At 35.4% G+C, this 16,319-nt stretch overlaps 4 protein-coding genes across 5 annotated transcripts; 3 read left to right on the forward strand and 1 right to left on the reverse strand.

Annotated features, from left to right (window-relative positions):
• Nucleotides 1-3,077: 3,077 nt before the first annotated feature.
• Nucleotides 3,078-5,888, forward strand: cd59b (CD59 molecule (CD59 blood group) b). 2 transcript variants are annotated; one of them, XM_016553416.1, is made up of 4 exons: nt 3,078-3,172; nt 3,705-3,787; nt 3,869-4,009; nt 5,122-5,888. In XM_016553416.1, exons 2-4 carry the CDS (start codon nt 3,733-3,735, stop codon nt 5,325-5,327), a joined length of 402 nt encoding a protein of 133 aa, XP_016408902.1. In that variant the 5' UTR covers nt 3,078-3,172; nt 3,705-3,732; the 3' UTR covers nt 5,328-5,888. The 2 variants fall into 2 exon arrangements, with proteins under 2 accessions (XP_016408902.1, XP_016408903.1); XM_016553417.1 differs by having other exon boundaries at nt 3,905-4,009.
• An 872-nt stretch (nt 5,889-6,760) lies between these two features.
• Nucleotides 6,761-10,619, reverse strand: kcnj11l (potassium inwardly rectifying channel subfamily J member 11, like). Its single transcript, XM_016553418.1, has 6 exons — nt 10,540-10,619; nt 9,546-9,736; nt 9,193-9,429; nt 8,820-9,089; nt 8,315-8,522; nt 6,761-8,168 (listed from the first exon to the last, which is right to left on the reverse strand). Exons 2-6 carry the CDS (start codon nt 9,702-9,704, stop codon nt 7,741-7,743), a joined length of 1,302 nt encoding a protein of 433 aa, XP_016408904.1. The 5' UTR covers nt 9,705-9,736; nt 10,540-10,619; the 3' UTR covers nt 6,761-7,740.
• A 98-nt stretch (nt 10,620-10,717) lies between these two features.
• bet1l (Bet1 golgi vesicular membrane trafficking protein-like) lies at nt 10,718-12,104 on the forward strand. The gene is made up of 4 exons (XM_016553420.1): nt 10,718-10,964; nt 11,206-11,291; nt 11,374-11,430; nt 11,514-12,104. The coding sequence occupies exons 1-4, from the start codon at nt 10,943-10,945 to the stop codon at nt 11,679-11,681; spliced, it is 333 nt and encodes a 110-aa protein (XP_016408906.1). The 5' UTR covers nt 10,718-10,942; the 3' UTR covers nt 11,682-12,104.
• Nucleotides 12,105-12,920: 816 nt separating this feature from the next.
• On the forward strand, nt 12,921-14,805 carry LOC107740885 (cAMP-regulated phosphoprotein 19-like). The gene is made up of 3 exons (XM_016553419.1): nt 12,921-13,104; nt 14,100-14,222; nt 14,295-14,805. Exons 1-3 carry the CDS (start codon nt 13,066-13,068, stop codon nt 14,463-14,465), a joined length of 333 nt encoding a protein of 110 aa, XP_016408905.1. The 5' UTR covers nt 12,921-13,065; the 3' UTR covers nt 14,466-14,805.
• Nucleotides 14,806-16,319: the final 1,514 nt, after the last annotated feature.

The raw sequence follows: 16,319 nt of genomic DNA on the forward strand, positions 1-16,319 counted from the left end.
TGGTTCAACCGTAATGTTATGAAGCGACGAGAATACTTTTTGTACACGAAGAAAACAAAAATAACGACTTTATTCAACAATTCGTCTCCTCTGTGTCTCTCTGCATTACCGTAGCGCCATTTTGGAGAATATCCGCTGAACGCAAGCAGCGTACACGCTTCTGTCAGCCACGCTGCACGGATGCGCTGTTTTCCTTCAAATCAAAGTGTAAATACACGTAGAAAACGTATCCTTGTGTCTTAACTATACACGTGTACAGTTAAGGCTGGACTACCTTCCATGTGCTGCAACGTTTTATATTAATCATACTGAAATGGCTTGTCTTTATTTTAAAATATATTTAGATTTTGCACGACTGAAAATTTAGCATGTGTTTAAAGCCTCCGAAAGTTTGTATTTTATGGAAAGAATTATTTCAATAAATCAATTTTTATTCTGTTTTAATGAATGTACATTTTAAAAACAGAAATTTCAAAAACAGTGTTCTACGCAAAAGATTACTCTCATTTAATTGGTCAAACTATTATGTTTCATTAGCTATTTTTGTTAGCATTTCATGCGTTAGTGAGCAATTGATGGCATTGCATACCCACATCTGAACTCGTGAGTAGCAAAAGGATTGTAAGGATTAATAAGTGAGCTGCCAAAAATCTAAACTTTTTTTTATGTATGTATATGAATGCTTTTGAATGTTAGACCGTTACCTCACAGTGAGGTATGCCATCGAGTGAATCTTCTCGTATGGTGTTGGGAGGTATATGCCGTAGCTGTGTCAAAGCAAACATTTGCTCATCTTCAGTTTTGAATTCTCATAAAATGAGCCAAAGTCAAGTCTGATTTTATTTAGTTAAGGTTTTAATATGTATTTTCCTTTAATCGAATACTATGTGTACCAAATGTAAACGTTATGTCTAGATTCATAATTTTGTATTTTCTTGATTTAGTTGTCATGTAAACACAATAATGTGCATTGTCCATATCATGAATTATTATGAAATGTTTTTCAATGCTTTTATCTGGGAGACACCAGGTCTTAGGCCTAAGGAACAAAGTTACTTCTGATTTCAAGTTTATTTTCAAACAAAACAAGTGAATGGTAGCTCCATATTTCCATTCAGTTCCTTCTTGCAAAGAGAAATATGTCTTTTGCTTGGATTTACACATTATACACCCTTTCTTCCTGAAAACTTATAACACTGGAACTCAAGAATATGAACTACATGTGAAATGTATACCTGGAGAATGTGTACATGTATTATAGAAACCTACTTAAAATGACAGCATATGGAAACTATATTCAACAAATAATGGTTTAATAAAGTTTTTTATGTTATTGTCATCTATGGTCAAGTATTGTTATGTTATTATGTTTTTACTGGTTTGCTTGAAGGAATAGTTCACCCAAAAAAATGAAAATTTGCTGGAGATTTTCTCACCATCAGGCCATCCAAGATTGTAGATGAGTTTGAATCTTCATCAGAACAGATGGAGATGGAGTAATTTAACATGATCACTTTAGCATTACATCATGGATGGGTGCCAAACAGCTGATAAAAACATTAAAATAACCCACAAGTACGCTTGTAAACAGTGCTTGATCCGTGCATACTACTCTCCTGATTCAGACGAGTTGGCTTTTCCGCAATATTATGGATAGAACGCTCATATCATACCGGAAGTGTAATTCTTCAAGTTGTGTGAATTGCTTGTGGATCATTGTGATGCGTTTATCAGCTGTTTGGACTCCCATTCTGACGGCACCCATTCACTGCAGTGGATCCATTGGTGAGCAAATGATGTAATGCTACATTTCTCTAAACGTATTCCGATGAAGAAACAAACTCCTCTACGTCTTGGATGGCCTGAGGGTGAGTTAGTTTTCAGCAATTTTTCATTTTTTGGTGAACTATTCCTTTAATTGAGTCACCATTTATAGATAAGATAAGATGATTTCAGGTTTAAATAGAAAGCCATTTCTTGATTGTTGCATGTTAAAAAATAATGTAATATATATATATATATATATTTAGATTAACTAGACACATACACACATTATTTAAAACGCTGCACTGAATGCTACAGCCCAAACAAAGATCAAGTGCTCTTTGTTGCTTGTCTGACCACAGCTTCATTGGTCATCTGTGCCTGTATTTGGTCCTTTAAACACAGTCCCATTCCAGCACTGTGGAAAAAGCCAATCATCACGCCTTCTCCTGGATATTAGCATTCTGACATGTGATGGGTGATTTTCTGCTCCCTTTGCTAAGGTAGCGGAAAAGCAACAACATGAGTACTTGTGTGGGCTGCCGCACAAACAACACTACTTCACTGTTTTAAATCCCAACAAATCCATTTGCTTAACACCAATTGTTCTGCTATCATCAGATCCAGATTCAGAGTTGTATTTCATGCCTTTTCAGATTCAGTCTCAAATAAGGGTGGCATTGAGATGACATTTGAATTGAGTGCTTCCATGACTGCAGAAAGGCTCTAGGAAGTGTGACACAGGCCTTATTGTCAACACCAGCTGCAGTGTTGGGAAACGTAGCAGAACGGATTGGGGTTTAATTCTCGTGGTCAGTCGTTACGCTGCACAAAGAGAGAGACAATTAGATTGAACTGAAGTTCTGTGAAGATTCTGTATAAGATCTTTGTAAAGGCAAATTCTGAATGTGCTCTGTTTTGGGTTAATATAACCCTGTTCTGGCTGTGCAAGATAATCATTTAGCGAAATGCAATTGTTTTTGAGATGCGTTATGATGTCATTCGCTTCTAACTATTTTACTTGTACAAAAAGAGTCTGTTAAGCTGCTCTATATTGCAAACTGTTATCATATTAGTTTAATTTATTATCATAAACACTGGTTTGTAGCGCAAGTAGTTTTACTGTTTATTGCACTTTTAGTTATTTACCTATAGCTGCTATGAGTCACCAACGCGCAGGCATTGCAATATATTAATGGATATTAATTATAATAAACATAATCTTGTCTCGTTTTTCGGATCCCTTTAATCTGTCTTGGCATCTAGGAGAAACTCCATCAATGACATCATTCATGTAGGGCAAGGGTGAGGCTGGGCGAGAGCTCGAGCAGGGAAGAGGTGGCACGAAGAATGCTTTTGGACTGTTGAAACGCACAAGCTTGGATTAACCCTGAACATTTTGAGCAGGGTAAGTGATATTTAAAATAATTCTGATGCTAATATTTTCCTACAGCTGTCATACAAGTATTGCACAAGATATTTGAACTGCGCAGTTATGCTTTTCAGTTTTATTTTATGTATTATATTATTTAATTATATATATATATATATATATATATATAGTATAAACAACATTTATACTTTTTATATATGTGTATATATATATATATTGTATATACAGTACTTGTCAAAAGTTTGCAAACATTGTGATTTTTAAATGTTTTTAATTCTTTTCTGCTCACCGAGGCTGCTTTTATGTGCTGAAAAATACAGTAAAAACACTAATATTGTGAAATAGTTTTTCAATTAAAAAAAACAATTTAAAACTGTTTTCTATGTAAATATATTGTAAAATATATTTTACTCCTGTGATGCAAAGCTGAATTTTCAGCATCATTCCTCCAGTGTCACGGGATCCTTCAGAAATCATGAATGTACCGACTTTTCATTAATATGCTGATTTGTTTTCTTTATTTTAGTTTATTTTTGTTCATTATCAGTCTCTTAGGTCAGGAAGGTTTTCTCATAATGAAGTGCTCTCTTGGACTTTTTCTGTTGGTCTGTTGTGTGACTCTTAGCTTAGGTAAGTTAAATGCACTTAATTATTGTTGGCTTAGTTTTGTGTGGTTTTGGTCATGACCTCAGTGCTTTTTATTTGAAACAGGCGTTAAGCATTATGGAATCCGATTCTCCTCTGCAGGCTCGTCTCTTCGATGCTACAAGTGTGAGGATTACACCGGGGCCCGATGCACAGTGCAGCAAGTTTGTTCTTATGAGGACGCATGTTTATATCTTCATGAGAAAGGTTTGTGGATGAAGTTTTAGTATGCAATGGCATATCCTCCTGAGAAGGGGCAAAAAGGTTTTAGCTTTTACATTTTTATTTATTTTAATAGTTTAGTGTTTGGTTCAGGTACATTTTAAAACACATTTATTGTTTCAAGTTTATTTGTATTATATTATATTATATTATATTTTCAAACAAAGTGACATCTGCAATCAAGTTACACTAGACATTTTCTAAGAATTAACTTAACTTTTCTTAACCACTTTTGCAATAACTACTAACCAAATAATGTTGAGCAGTATTGGGTAAGTTACCAAGTATGTAGTGACTTTTTAAAACTAATCTCAACTGAACTTTGCTAATTAATCTGTCTAAAAATAACCACTTACTTCATACTATTTATTAATTTGTAAATTAAATGTCCATCAAAACAGTTTTTTTCAGTTAAAAAGATAAAAAAACTTTCTTAAAATAAGTTTTCAGTTTAATAAAGTTTTAGTGTTTTAGAGATTTGTCTATACAACAGCCTTCAGATTTCTTAGTAATGAAGTCATAAATACTGAGATATTTAAATGGAAATGAAAAATAAGAAATGCTCCAAACATGGAACAATAAAATAATAATACAATTCTTCTTATTATTTCTTTCTTATTTTCTAACTTAAGAATATTTACAAATATTTTATATTCCCAAAACCTTTCCTTAAGAATATTCGTTTTTCTTAAAAAGGTTCTAAAGACAAAACTTCAGAATTTGAATTCCTGAATTTTTTTAATTTTTTTTCAAAAATCATGATGGAAAACCTCGTAAAGTTATGATAACCTCCAACTTGTCTTAAATCTCCAAAAGGTAAGGTGTTTGATGGATTTATTGTTGATGGGATTTTTAGTGGATGTAAGAATTCAGTTTATGCGATTAGTACATTTTAACTGAAAGGCTACATAATTTTTATACTATAAATAATTTAATAATTTAATTTCTAACTTGGTTTCCTTTTTATAAAAATGCTTGAAAAATATGCTCCATTTAAAATAACATTAATTTAATGGCATTCATACTTTTTTAAGTGACTTATTTTTTTAAACATTCTATTCTATTCTATTCACTGATTAACAGTTCTCATTTTCTAGGTGGGAAGACCATTCGCCGGTGCATTCGTTACACTGACTGTGATAACTCTCGTCTGTCCCAGCAGTTTCCGTCAATATCAGAATATACTTACAGGTGCTGCAACACTGACCTGTGTAACAGCGGACCAGCGACCGCGGCAAGCATGTGGATCTTATCCCTGCTGGCGGTGCTCACCAGCCTCTGGTCCTGCTGCATCACTGCATGATTTCTCACTAGTGTCCTCGAAGGCTATTTCTTGCCATACCCTTTATGGATATCTATATATTCACTATGTACTATTATTTGTGATTGTTTGGTTTTAACTAACCACTTATATATCAAAAAGCACTGCTTGTTGTAAACTATTTTTATTCTAATACCATTGTTTTCTGACTTTTTCTTTTCAATTTAAAATTATTTTATTTTATTTTGGCTGATATTTGAAAAGAATGCAGCAAGATGTTTGATCTTTTCATAAATTACCTTTGTATGTAGTATATTTACATTAATAAATTAACTACCCTTTACCATCTTATAAGTCCAGTTTCAAACCACCTGCAATGGTTCAAGTGTCCATTCAGCACCGCGGACAGCTCCACTTCAACTAGCCATTTAAATGCAGCACCTAACATCAATATAACACTAAATGACTAAAAAGGAGGAATATATTCAGTGAGTGGATTTGAAACAGACGACTTTAAAATCTCCACCATCTGAACACAGATGGAACAGCTTCATTCGCTGTAAAGTCTGCCCAGCTGTTGACCCCTAATCCTGTGACATAACATGCCGTTTTCCAAAAAAAAGTAAAGTAAATTTCAGGAATTCCTTCAGTCAGATATATAAAATGTCATATGCTTTATTAAATATGTGACATACACAAAATAAATGAACTCACTGATATGTAAACTGTTAAATCAACATGGAATGTATTCCCTAATTTTCACATTTAAATTGGACACAAACGTGAAGGTATGTATGTAAGGGGTTCAGGTCCTCTAGTTCACAACACAATTGCACAAGCCCACGCAATGTAACACACTAAACACTATGATAGCCACATTAAAGGGATAGTCCACCCGAAAATTATAATTTTGCCATCATTTACTCACCCTTATGTCATTCCAATCTTGTATGACTTTCTTTCTGCTGTGCAATGTGGAAGATATTTTGAAGAATGTTGGTAACGAAATGGTTTCGGTTTCCATTGGCTTCCATTGTATGGATAAAAACAATATATGTCAATTGGAACCAAAACCGTTTTTTTTTTTTTTTTTCCACAGAGAAAAAAAAAAACATACAAATTCGGAATGGCATGAGGGTGAGTAAATGATAACAAACGGTTTTATTTCTTATTGACCTCCACTGTATTTTCTGTTTGTACAATGGAAGTCAATGGGAACCAAAACTGTTTATTTACCAACATTCTTCAAAATATCTTCTTTTAAAGAATGTTGGTAACTAAACAATTTTGGTTCCCATTGACTTACATTGTTTTGTTTTTTTTGTCCATACTATGTAGGTCAATGGAAATCAAAGCTGTTTGGTTACCAACATTCTTCAAAATATCTTCTTTTACATTCGGCAGAAGAATGAAAGTCAAAACGGGTTTGGAATGACATGAGAGTTAGTAAATTACCGAATTTTCATTTTTGGGTGTACTATCCCTTTAAAAAAAAAAAAGTAACATAAACACATCACATCTCATAAAACAAGATTAGAACACAAAAAGGCAATGAACTGGAATATTTTTTAAAAGGGCTTATGGTATCAAAACCCAACATACAAACATATACAGCTGCCACATGTTTGCTTTAACAGCAGCAGTAATACATTTTAATTGAGGTATATGCCATATTTAATTTGATGTGAATAAAAAAACGAATCTGTGGTGGATAGAAACAGTCTGTTAAACAGTTTGTGCAGAGTTAAGGTTTTTGGTCATCATGTTTAATTTCACAGCTTGAAAGTTGTTTCTGTTGACTGTACTTCTATCCACCACAGCCTGCTTTTTATTCTCACTGAATGAATTATGGCATCTACCCTAACTATGGTCCATATCTTGACTAGTACTGCCAAGATACCACATTTTTCTGTTAAAACAATCCTAAAATTCATTATATTGCTGGCAGAAAAGGACAAAATCTACAAGAAATTCTCAGAGGTATTCGTAAACAATGCCACAGTTGTCCATGTTTTGACAGTTTACAAAACATGTGTAGTGTAATATTCTTGAATATTAAAGGGATAGTTCTCCAAAAAATGGAAATTGTGTCATAATTTATTTACCCTCATGTTGTTCCAAACCCATTAGACTTTGGTTAACCTTTGAAACACAAATTATGTTATTCTGAATGAAACTTGAAAGATTTCTGTCCCTCCATTGAAAGTCCAAGAAACCAAAACTTAGAAGAACCAAAAAACCATTTTGCTGTTAATCAAATTCATAAGAATCAAACGGTTTAATCCAAGTTTTGTGAAGATATACAAGTCTTATGAATTTGGAACGCCATGAGGGTGAGTAAATGATGACAGAATTAAAATTTTTAGGTGAACTATAACTTTAAGTGAACTAGTTACCAGTTACTTCTAGGTTATTTCTACTTCCATACCTGAAAAAACTAATAAATGTTTTTGTTCTAATCGCTCATGTCCTCCACTGTTTCTTCTTCAATCTCTCTGCCTATTTCCTCAAGTTTCACTGTTTTCTTTTGCCCCTTCTTCTCCTCCTCCTTCTCCGCTGGCACGTACCAAGGCTTGGCTGCCGTGTCATCACAGGCCCGGCCGCCGCCCCTCCTGTACCCGCCCCGTCCCGCCCTCACCAGCCCCCAGCCCTGAGGTTTACCCTCATGGGGTCCGCTGTCCTGCACGCCCCTGGTCTGGTCCAGCTCCTTAGCACTGAGCGCCAGCATCCGGACGGGGACGGTGTTTCCAAATTTGGAGTAGTCGATTGAGTAGCGCCCATCCTCCTCCGTCATAATGGAGACGAAACGCCGACCCCACAAGATCTCCTCTGGCGTGTAGGATGTGCGGGCCTGCATGGTGATGCCGGTGGTCTCCACAACACCTGGTAGAACAGACACATCGGCTCGCTTTCAAAACCTAGTGAGCTATACAGGCAGCAAATTCTTTTCAGTTTAGAAATGACTGAAATTTATTATTATTATTATTAATTCAAAATGATTACAATAAAGAGAAGTGCACTCCATTCACCTTCCAAAATGACAATGATCTCCAGGTCTTCGGTAGCCAGTGACTGCGCTGAGATCTCGTACAGCGGACTTCCTCTGTCAATGGTGTGACTGATTATAAGTGGAGAGACAAGGAATATGCCGTTGCTCCTGAGCGGATTTTCCACCTGGATATCGAGCTGACAGACCGGAATCACCTCACCCTCCGCAGTCACTGTCCGCCGAATCACCTGAATAACAGAAATCAAGATTAGGGTGGAATTCAACTCAAGACGTTTTGGACAGAAGAGCTACACTCTTACAAATAAACGTTCCAAAAGGAAGGTTTTCACAGTGATGCCAGAGAAGAACCATTTTTGTTTTCCCAAAGAACCATTTAGTGAACAGTTCTGAAGTACCATACATTTCAAAAATCTAAAGAACCTTTTTTCCAATGGAAAGGCTCCATTGATATTAAAGGTTCTTCACGGAACCATAGATGCCAATAAAGAACCTTTGTTTTTCAGAGAGTAGAAGATATTTGTCACCTGCAGCTGTATTGTGGCTGAGATGATCATGCTCTTCCTCAGATCTCCGACACGGAACATGAACGTTGGTCGGCCATTCCGCGGGGCAATGACTGCGTTACGGGAGAAGATGAGGGTCTCTGCTCTCCGGTTGGCTTGAGCTGTCTTCATGAACACACAGCCCAGCATGATGGCGTTGATGATCAGGCCCAGAATGTTCTGGATAATGAGGACTATGATGGCCAGTGGACATTCCTCCGTCACCATTCGTCCTCCAAAACCAATAGTCACCTGATATTACAGAAATGACTGATATTACAGGTTCAGAAAGCTCAGCCATTTGGACCTCAATGGGTCAACAATTGGATTCAAATCCATCCAGATTGCTCCTTACCTGCACCTCAATGGAGAACAGAAAAGCAGACGTGAAGGAGTGAATGGAAGTGACACACGGCACAGGTCCAGGCTCGTTGGGATCTCGAGGCTCCAGATCGCCATGAGCGAACGCTAAAAGCCACCACACCATGGCAAAGAGCATCCAGGAGCAGAGGAATGCCGAAGTGAAGATGAGCAGGGAATGCTGCCATTTCAGGTCCACCATGGTGGTGAAAACATCTTGGAGAAACCGGCCCTGAGAAGCAACAGAATCTAATCAATGAAGTGTACTGCATCTGTTGTCTAATAACACATTATACTACAATATGTGAGTGAATTTAAACATTTGCTTGGTTCATTTGGGCAACGCACCTGTTCTCGTATATTCTTGTGGGCAACATTACACGACCCGCTCTTGGTGATGAAACGCGCCCTCTGTGACTTTGGCCAGATGCGACTGGGTTGTGTGGCATCCTCAGCGAGTCGTGTCAACAGGAAACCATCAGCCAAAATGCCTTTGCGGGCCAGCATTATGACAATCTGTGGCTGATTGGTGCTCCACACTACAAAAACAAATACAAGGAAATAGATATATAAATTAAATACACTAATTTTAAATGAAAAATTACATTGCATTAAGGGGTTGTCTTTAAAACACTTTTTAATTAAAAATACATTTCACAATTAAATTTACATTTTTTCCCACCTAAACTCAAACATTTTTAGGCCTATATTTAAGATTATGTATCATCAAGTTGAATTACACAGTTTCAAGAAAATAATAAACTTAACGTGGTGCATATTTGTCGTTCATACATAAATGAAACCGGATTTATGTAATAGAACTAATAAAATGTTCTAGTATAATATATAATATGTTTTAAATTAAATTATAGCATTTAAATACGTTTAATTGAAATTTCAGAAAGGTTTGTCCCTCTTTTGCTTGGTACATAATTTCAATTGAACTTCGCACATTTTACTACTTTAAAAGCCTTATTTAAACGCCTTTTAAAGTCATTCAGTGCATTGTATAGAGATCGTGGATGTGATCATCATTCGACACACAAGCACTGAAAAATCACAAACTGCACTTTTGTTAAAACATCATTAAAACAGTTAATTATATTTTAAAAAATCACCATAATCACCTTAAAACCTTTGTTGTTTTGTATCTGCGAATATATCCTTCAAATACAGGGTAATCGGAAATATATTTAATTTAATCTTCACTACAAAATGCACACGCGCAGTTATACATGCAAATATTATCAAATTTAATTATGCATCTGTAATTGCATTTTGCTACTCGTCGTTATGATGACCGCATAATCAAGGTTATGCATTATAAAATAAAGATGCTTACCAGCACAACAGTGACACGCGCTGTTTATTTCATATCAATGTCGTTAAAAAAATAATAATATTAGGCGAACAAAACGATTAAAGCAAACCCAAGCAGATGGCTGGCTAGGAAGCTTATGCAATCAGACAGAGTCCTTATGATAGAAAAATGAATGACTGGCGGACAAACATATCCCACAATCCCCAGCGGCTGCTGCTGCGCTTCACTGTACGCAGCTTCGCTGTTCAGCGGTTCGCTTCGTGATAAATGCGCGCTGTTTTACAGTTGTCAACAATTTTACTGAACGTATATGTGCTAGCTTTTGTTTAAGACGTTATTTACAGTTAAAACGAATAGTTTTTACTGGTGTTCGGCGTGTTTTAAAGTGTTTTTTCGGGGTTGTTAGCTGATTAGCTCTTTAAAGATGGCTGATCCGTGGAATCGAGGTAAGTGACACGTAGCAGTTTTCATATAATATACAGTCATATTTTCATTTCAGCTATTTTATTAGTATCTCCACTTAATATTAAAATATTATGATGCCTCTTTGGTCTAAAAAATAAAATTTATTGTTGATGTTGCCAGTGCAAGTAAACTCGGAAAATGAAAGTGGTCAGATATGAAATCATGTTGGTGCACTTTATGTCAAAAAGGCTTAATCACAGTTAATTTTTGTGTCTTTGACAGGACATGGTGCTGTGGATGACATGCTGGACGCTGAAAACAGGCTGATGGCAGACAATCTGGCCAGTAAAGTCTCTAGACTCAAATCTGTAAGTCAGACTTCTATAATGTTATTAAAGAAATTAGAGCTGTCATTTTGTGGCATTTAAATGTCTTTGGTCTCATTCACAGCTGGCGTATGACATTGACAAAGAGGCTGAGGAACAGAATAGCTACTTGGATGGCATGGTTGGTGTTTTGAAAGTGTTGATGTTGTATTTGCAGTGAAATGGGTGTAACTCATCATGTGTTTAACATCCTTGTTTACGCAGGACTCTAATTTTCTCAGTGCAACTGGCCTGCTGACTGGAAGCGTGAAGAGGTTTTCCACAATGGTACGATCCGGCCGAGACAACAGAAAGATCTTGTGTTACGTGTCTGCCGGTTTGGTTGTGGCCTTCTTCCTGCTGTACTATCTAGCGTCACGGATCCAGAACTAATGGGTCGTTTGCTGATATTTTAGAACAGGTTTCTCAGTTCTATGAGAATTTTTGGATGCTCTGTTTGATCCTTTTACGAGGTGATTTCAGTGAAGTGTTCAGCAAATGTCTTTCCATTAATATAAAAGAGGAACGACTGCGGTTTGAGGATGATTGATCACATTAAACTTTATTAAAGCAAACGCTTTGTTTACACTATCAGAAGTGGTCTATTCAGTGTATATTTTTATTCATAATCGAAAGTAACATGCCATGGACCAATATTTGCTGTTTTATTTCAAATTAATTAAAAACATATTTTTAATTATCAATTTCCATGCTTTATATTTTTATCATTGTAGATAATGTAAGACAATTTAACTAATACTTTTTTGATAATTATGTACATTAAAATGATTTTAAATGCAAATGCCTCTGTTGTGGTTTTGCTTTTCTATCCAGCCTGGATAAACAATGTCAACTTCGGTTGTTTTTCAATTGTGCTATATAAATAAAATTGTATTGTATTGTATTGTAATGTCCTTACATGATGTTCATTTAACTATTTTGGATATATCTGGTCTTCCTGCCATGTTTCCTTTCATCTGATTGATATTTCATACTTTTCTTTTAAGTAAAAGTAATATAATTTTAATATAATTCTTAAATGTTCAGGTCGTGGTTCACATGTCTTTTTGATGTAAAATCTTTATTTTTAAAGTAAATGTAAGAATAACTTTATTGTTAGTAATTTTTAAGATGAACATTGACTGGAATGAATCAACTCCATACTTATTTTAGAAAAATAATGTTAAATATAACAGGTTTTTGAGAAATGTTTAAAACTAAGCATTTAAATATAATCTTACTACGACACTAAAACAACTGATATTTATATGCATTTTATGTAAGCAGTCTGATATACTGTTATAAAATCTCATTGATTTACATTAGAGAATCATACTTTCTCAATTTATCATGATATATGGGCATTAAAAGCATGATGTATCAAATATGAAACAACACAAAACACATACGCAAACTTTTTTAGATTTGTTTTTAAATATTTTCTCTTAAGGTTCAGTGAACTGTTTCATCTCAAAATTCACATTTTATTGCATAAATATATTTTATTGTATATATATATATATATATATATATATATATATGTATTTTTCAAAATGCCGCTGTTCTCCTCCAGTCCGCGCGGCGGCGGTGCAGCTCATAGTGAGTGTGTGAGCCGCTCCCCGTTTCTCTCGAGCAAGTACATTTAGGATTTTCAAGACAGCGGCAGCAGACGGTCAGTTAAGGATCTCGCCTAACGGCTCTCTGAGGGCGAATAAACCCAAGTGTCCCGTTTTTGTCTTTTGTTTTCTTTTGTTTTTGTTGCATTTAATTTGTCTTGATGTCCGGTGAAGTGGAGGCGAGCACAGAGGAGCAGCAGGTTTGCTTGTTCGAGCACGTTTAGTATGAGGCCATTCCGCATCTGACAATATGATTGTATTGATTCAGTTACGAAAGACTCATTTTAACTTACTGTTAAAATAATAATATATAAATAAATCGGTCGGGTATGTAGCTGCTAGACCATATAAAACAACCGCTCTACGTAAAAGTTATTTTATAGGCTTTTCAAACAGTGTATGTTTTTAGGTCAGTTTTACAGACTGCGTGCTGATAACGCATTTAGATTAACTGTAAAGCGTAAACTGAAATGATGTATAATAAAACCGTAAACTTTTTAAAAGAAGTCTCTTCTGTTCATCATGGCTGCATTTATTTGACCAAAAATACAGAAAAAACAGTAGGCTAATATTGTAAAATATCATTACCATTTAAAATATTGGTTTTCTATTTTAATATACTTTAAAATATATATTTTTTTCTGTGATCAAAGCTGAATTTTCAGCATCATTACTCCAGTCTTCAGTGTCAGATGATCCTTCAGAAATCATTCTAATATGCTGATTTATTATCGATATTGGAAACGGTTTTGCTGCTTAAAATTTTGTTTAGGAACCTTTGATACTTTTTTAGGATTATTAGATGAAAAAAGTTAAAAAGAACAGCGTTTATTTAAAATAGAAATCTTTTCTAACAATATAAGTCTTTATTATTACTTTTTATCAATTTAACAGATCCTTGCTGAATAAAAGCATTCATTTCTTTCAAAAAAAAGAAAAAAATTTACTGACCCCAAACTTTTGAACGGTAATGTATATTGTTACAAAAGATTTCTGTTTTAAATAAACGATGTTCTTTTTCAACTTTTTTCATCACATTCACTATATTTTGCTTCGTTCAATGTAGCTGTTAGTTCAATGCACCTTTAACAGTTTGACATGATTTGAGAAAAGAAAACGTTCTAGACTGTATCAGTCTGCTTCCTGTGGCTTAAGAATTTGTTTTCAAATGGTTTTCATCCCACATTTAATGTAGGAGATGCAGGACACTGTTGTAAGTCCAGAAAAAACTGAGGAGGCCAAACTGAAGGCCCGATACCCACATCTCGGGACCAAGCCCGGTGGCTCAGATCTGCTGCGAAAAAGACTTCAAAAAGGGGTACGTTTCTGAAAGGGAGTTTTAATATTTAGCCCACTGATTGCAAATAATGGACGTTGTTATCCCTTGCAGCAAAAATACTTTGACTCGGGCGACTATAACATGGCCAAAGCCAAGATGAAGAACAAGCAGCTCCCGACAGCAGCGGTGGAGAAGACGGAGATCACCGGAGACCACATTCCCACCCCTCAGGACCTGCCGCAGCGGAAACAGTCTCTGGTGGCCAGCAAGCTCGCCGTCTAATGGGAGTGTGGACTCGTGTCTCAGTGCCATTCCTGCTGTCTCCATCTCCATTATGTTCCCTCAACCTTTATTGATTTGTCTTTCTTTTGCTGTCTTTTCTTACTCTCTTTGTCTTCGGCCTGTAGAAACGCTCTCAGTATAACGTTTTGATACTGCTGCTACCATTGCACTTGGGTTTAACCGTACAGTCAGTTGTAGCCGTATAGTCATCGATGCCAAGGTTTAAACATGATAATCTGGCCCATGAAGTCAGATCAACATTATTTTAGGGTTTTACACTTTCTAAATCACTTTTGATCATCTTTTTTTTGTGCTTGTCTTGAAATAAGACCTGCATGAATAGATCATATGGACTGGACTTGAAATAATCACAACCACCTCTTCTGCCAAAACTGTGCCTCCTGGAAGAAACATAAGGCCTCGTAGATGTTCGCTGATTGAGCTGAAGAAAATCGAAGCGTTCATTCGTTCCTACTTGTTAATTATGAAAATGGCCTTAAAACGGTCTGTTTCTCTCGGGCACCGTTTGGTTCTCTAGGTTTTGTTGTCAGAATGCCTGAAACAAATGTTTACTGTCACAACTGTGCCATTTGTTCTGTAAATAAACTAGTTTTGCGCACGTGCTGTGTGACCGAGTAGTTGTTTCTGAACTTTGCAGTACAGGTTGTAGCTTTTCTGTTGAAAAACTTGGTATTAAAATAAAATAATTTAATGATCTAGACAAATTTAATGGAGACTAGCATTGTACCAACATTTAGCAATAACGTTTTGTGAAATTCACTCTTAATGTCTAGTCAAACGTAATTTATATTAACCAAGGCTTTCATTTATTTAGCTTGAATTGTTCACTGACTGAACTTTCATGAAATACAAATAACCAGCTTACGTTTGAAGTATGCATTGTTTTTAGTATATCTGGGTGGAGTGCAGTAACTCACTCTTTCCAGCCCATTTGTTGCCATGGTGGCTTTTTATTTTTTATTTTTTTCAAGCGACTGTAATATTACCAAAGCCAAATGAATGAACAAACAGCTCCTGGCAGTAGAGATGACAGATATACAATAACCAATTCACGTTTAACATGCATAATGTATGGCGTTTTTCCATGCCATTCAATTTTATAGTTTCTTTTTCAGGTGACTGTAATATGGTTAAATCAAAAAATGAAGAACAAACCAGTCATACAGCAGAGGCAGAGAATATGGGTATAAACAAATACATTTGGAGTAGGCATATAAATGCATTATATTTTTCTAAGTACAAGCGCAGTAATTCAAAATTGCCACTATGCGGCACTAGTGGAGCTGTTTCCACGTCTTTCATTGCCACTGCAGATTTAATTAAAAAAAATTTTTTTTTTTTTTCTTTCTTTCTGGCGACTATAATATAACTCCAAATGAAGTGAGACGGCGAAATATAAATGATTACTATATATTTAGTTTACCTTATGGTGGCCCTTGAAGATAAATATAATATAAATAATATTTTACTTTATAATAAAGTAATATTAAATATTATTATACTTTTTACAGTCAATGTACATTTCATTGGCTATTGAAATTCTGCTGAATGCAGGACATTCAATACGTTCATTCCGTTGTCAAGTGGTACCTATTACTTTTCTCACCGGTGGTCAAGACCGACCAATCATATACGGTTGTGATTACTAGCTGATTGTTTTTACTTTTTAAACGATTCATAAGAAATAGTTGCCTGAGTTTTCATTTGTATGCCAGACGTTTGTCTTAATAATTAATGGAGTAAAACGATTACACTATTTTGTGTGCACATGTTTCCATTGAGACAAAAATCATCCAGAGATTTAAATGCGGCTCATTGGAGAAGTAGCGTTTT

This window comes from Sinocyclocheilus rhinocerous, unplaced genomic scaffold (assembly GCF_001515625.1).
Source record: "Sinocyclocheilus rhinocerous isolate Xijiao unplaced genomic scaffold, SAMN03320098_v1.1 scaffold1668, whole genome shotgun sequence".
NCBI classification, from domain to species: Eukaryota; Metazoa; Chordata; class Actinopteri; order Cypriniformes; family Cyprinidae; genus Sinocyclocheilus; species Sinocyclocheilus rhinocerous.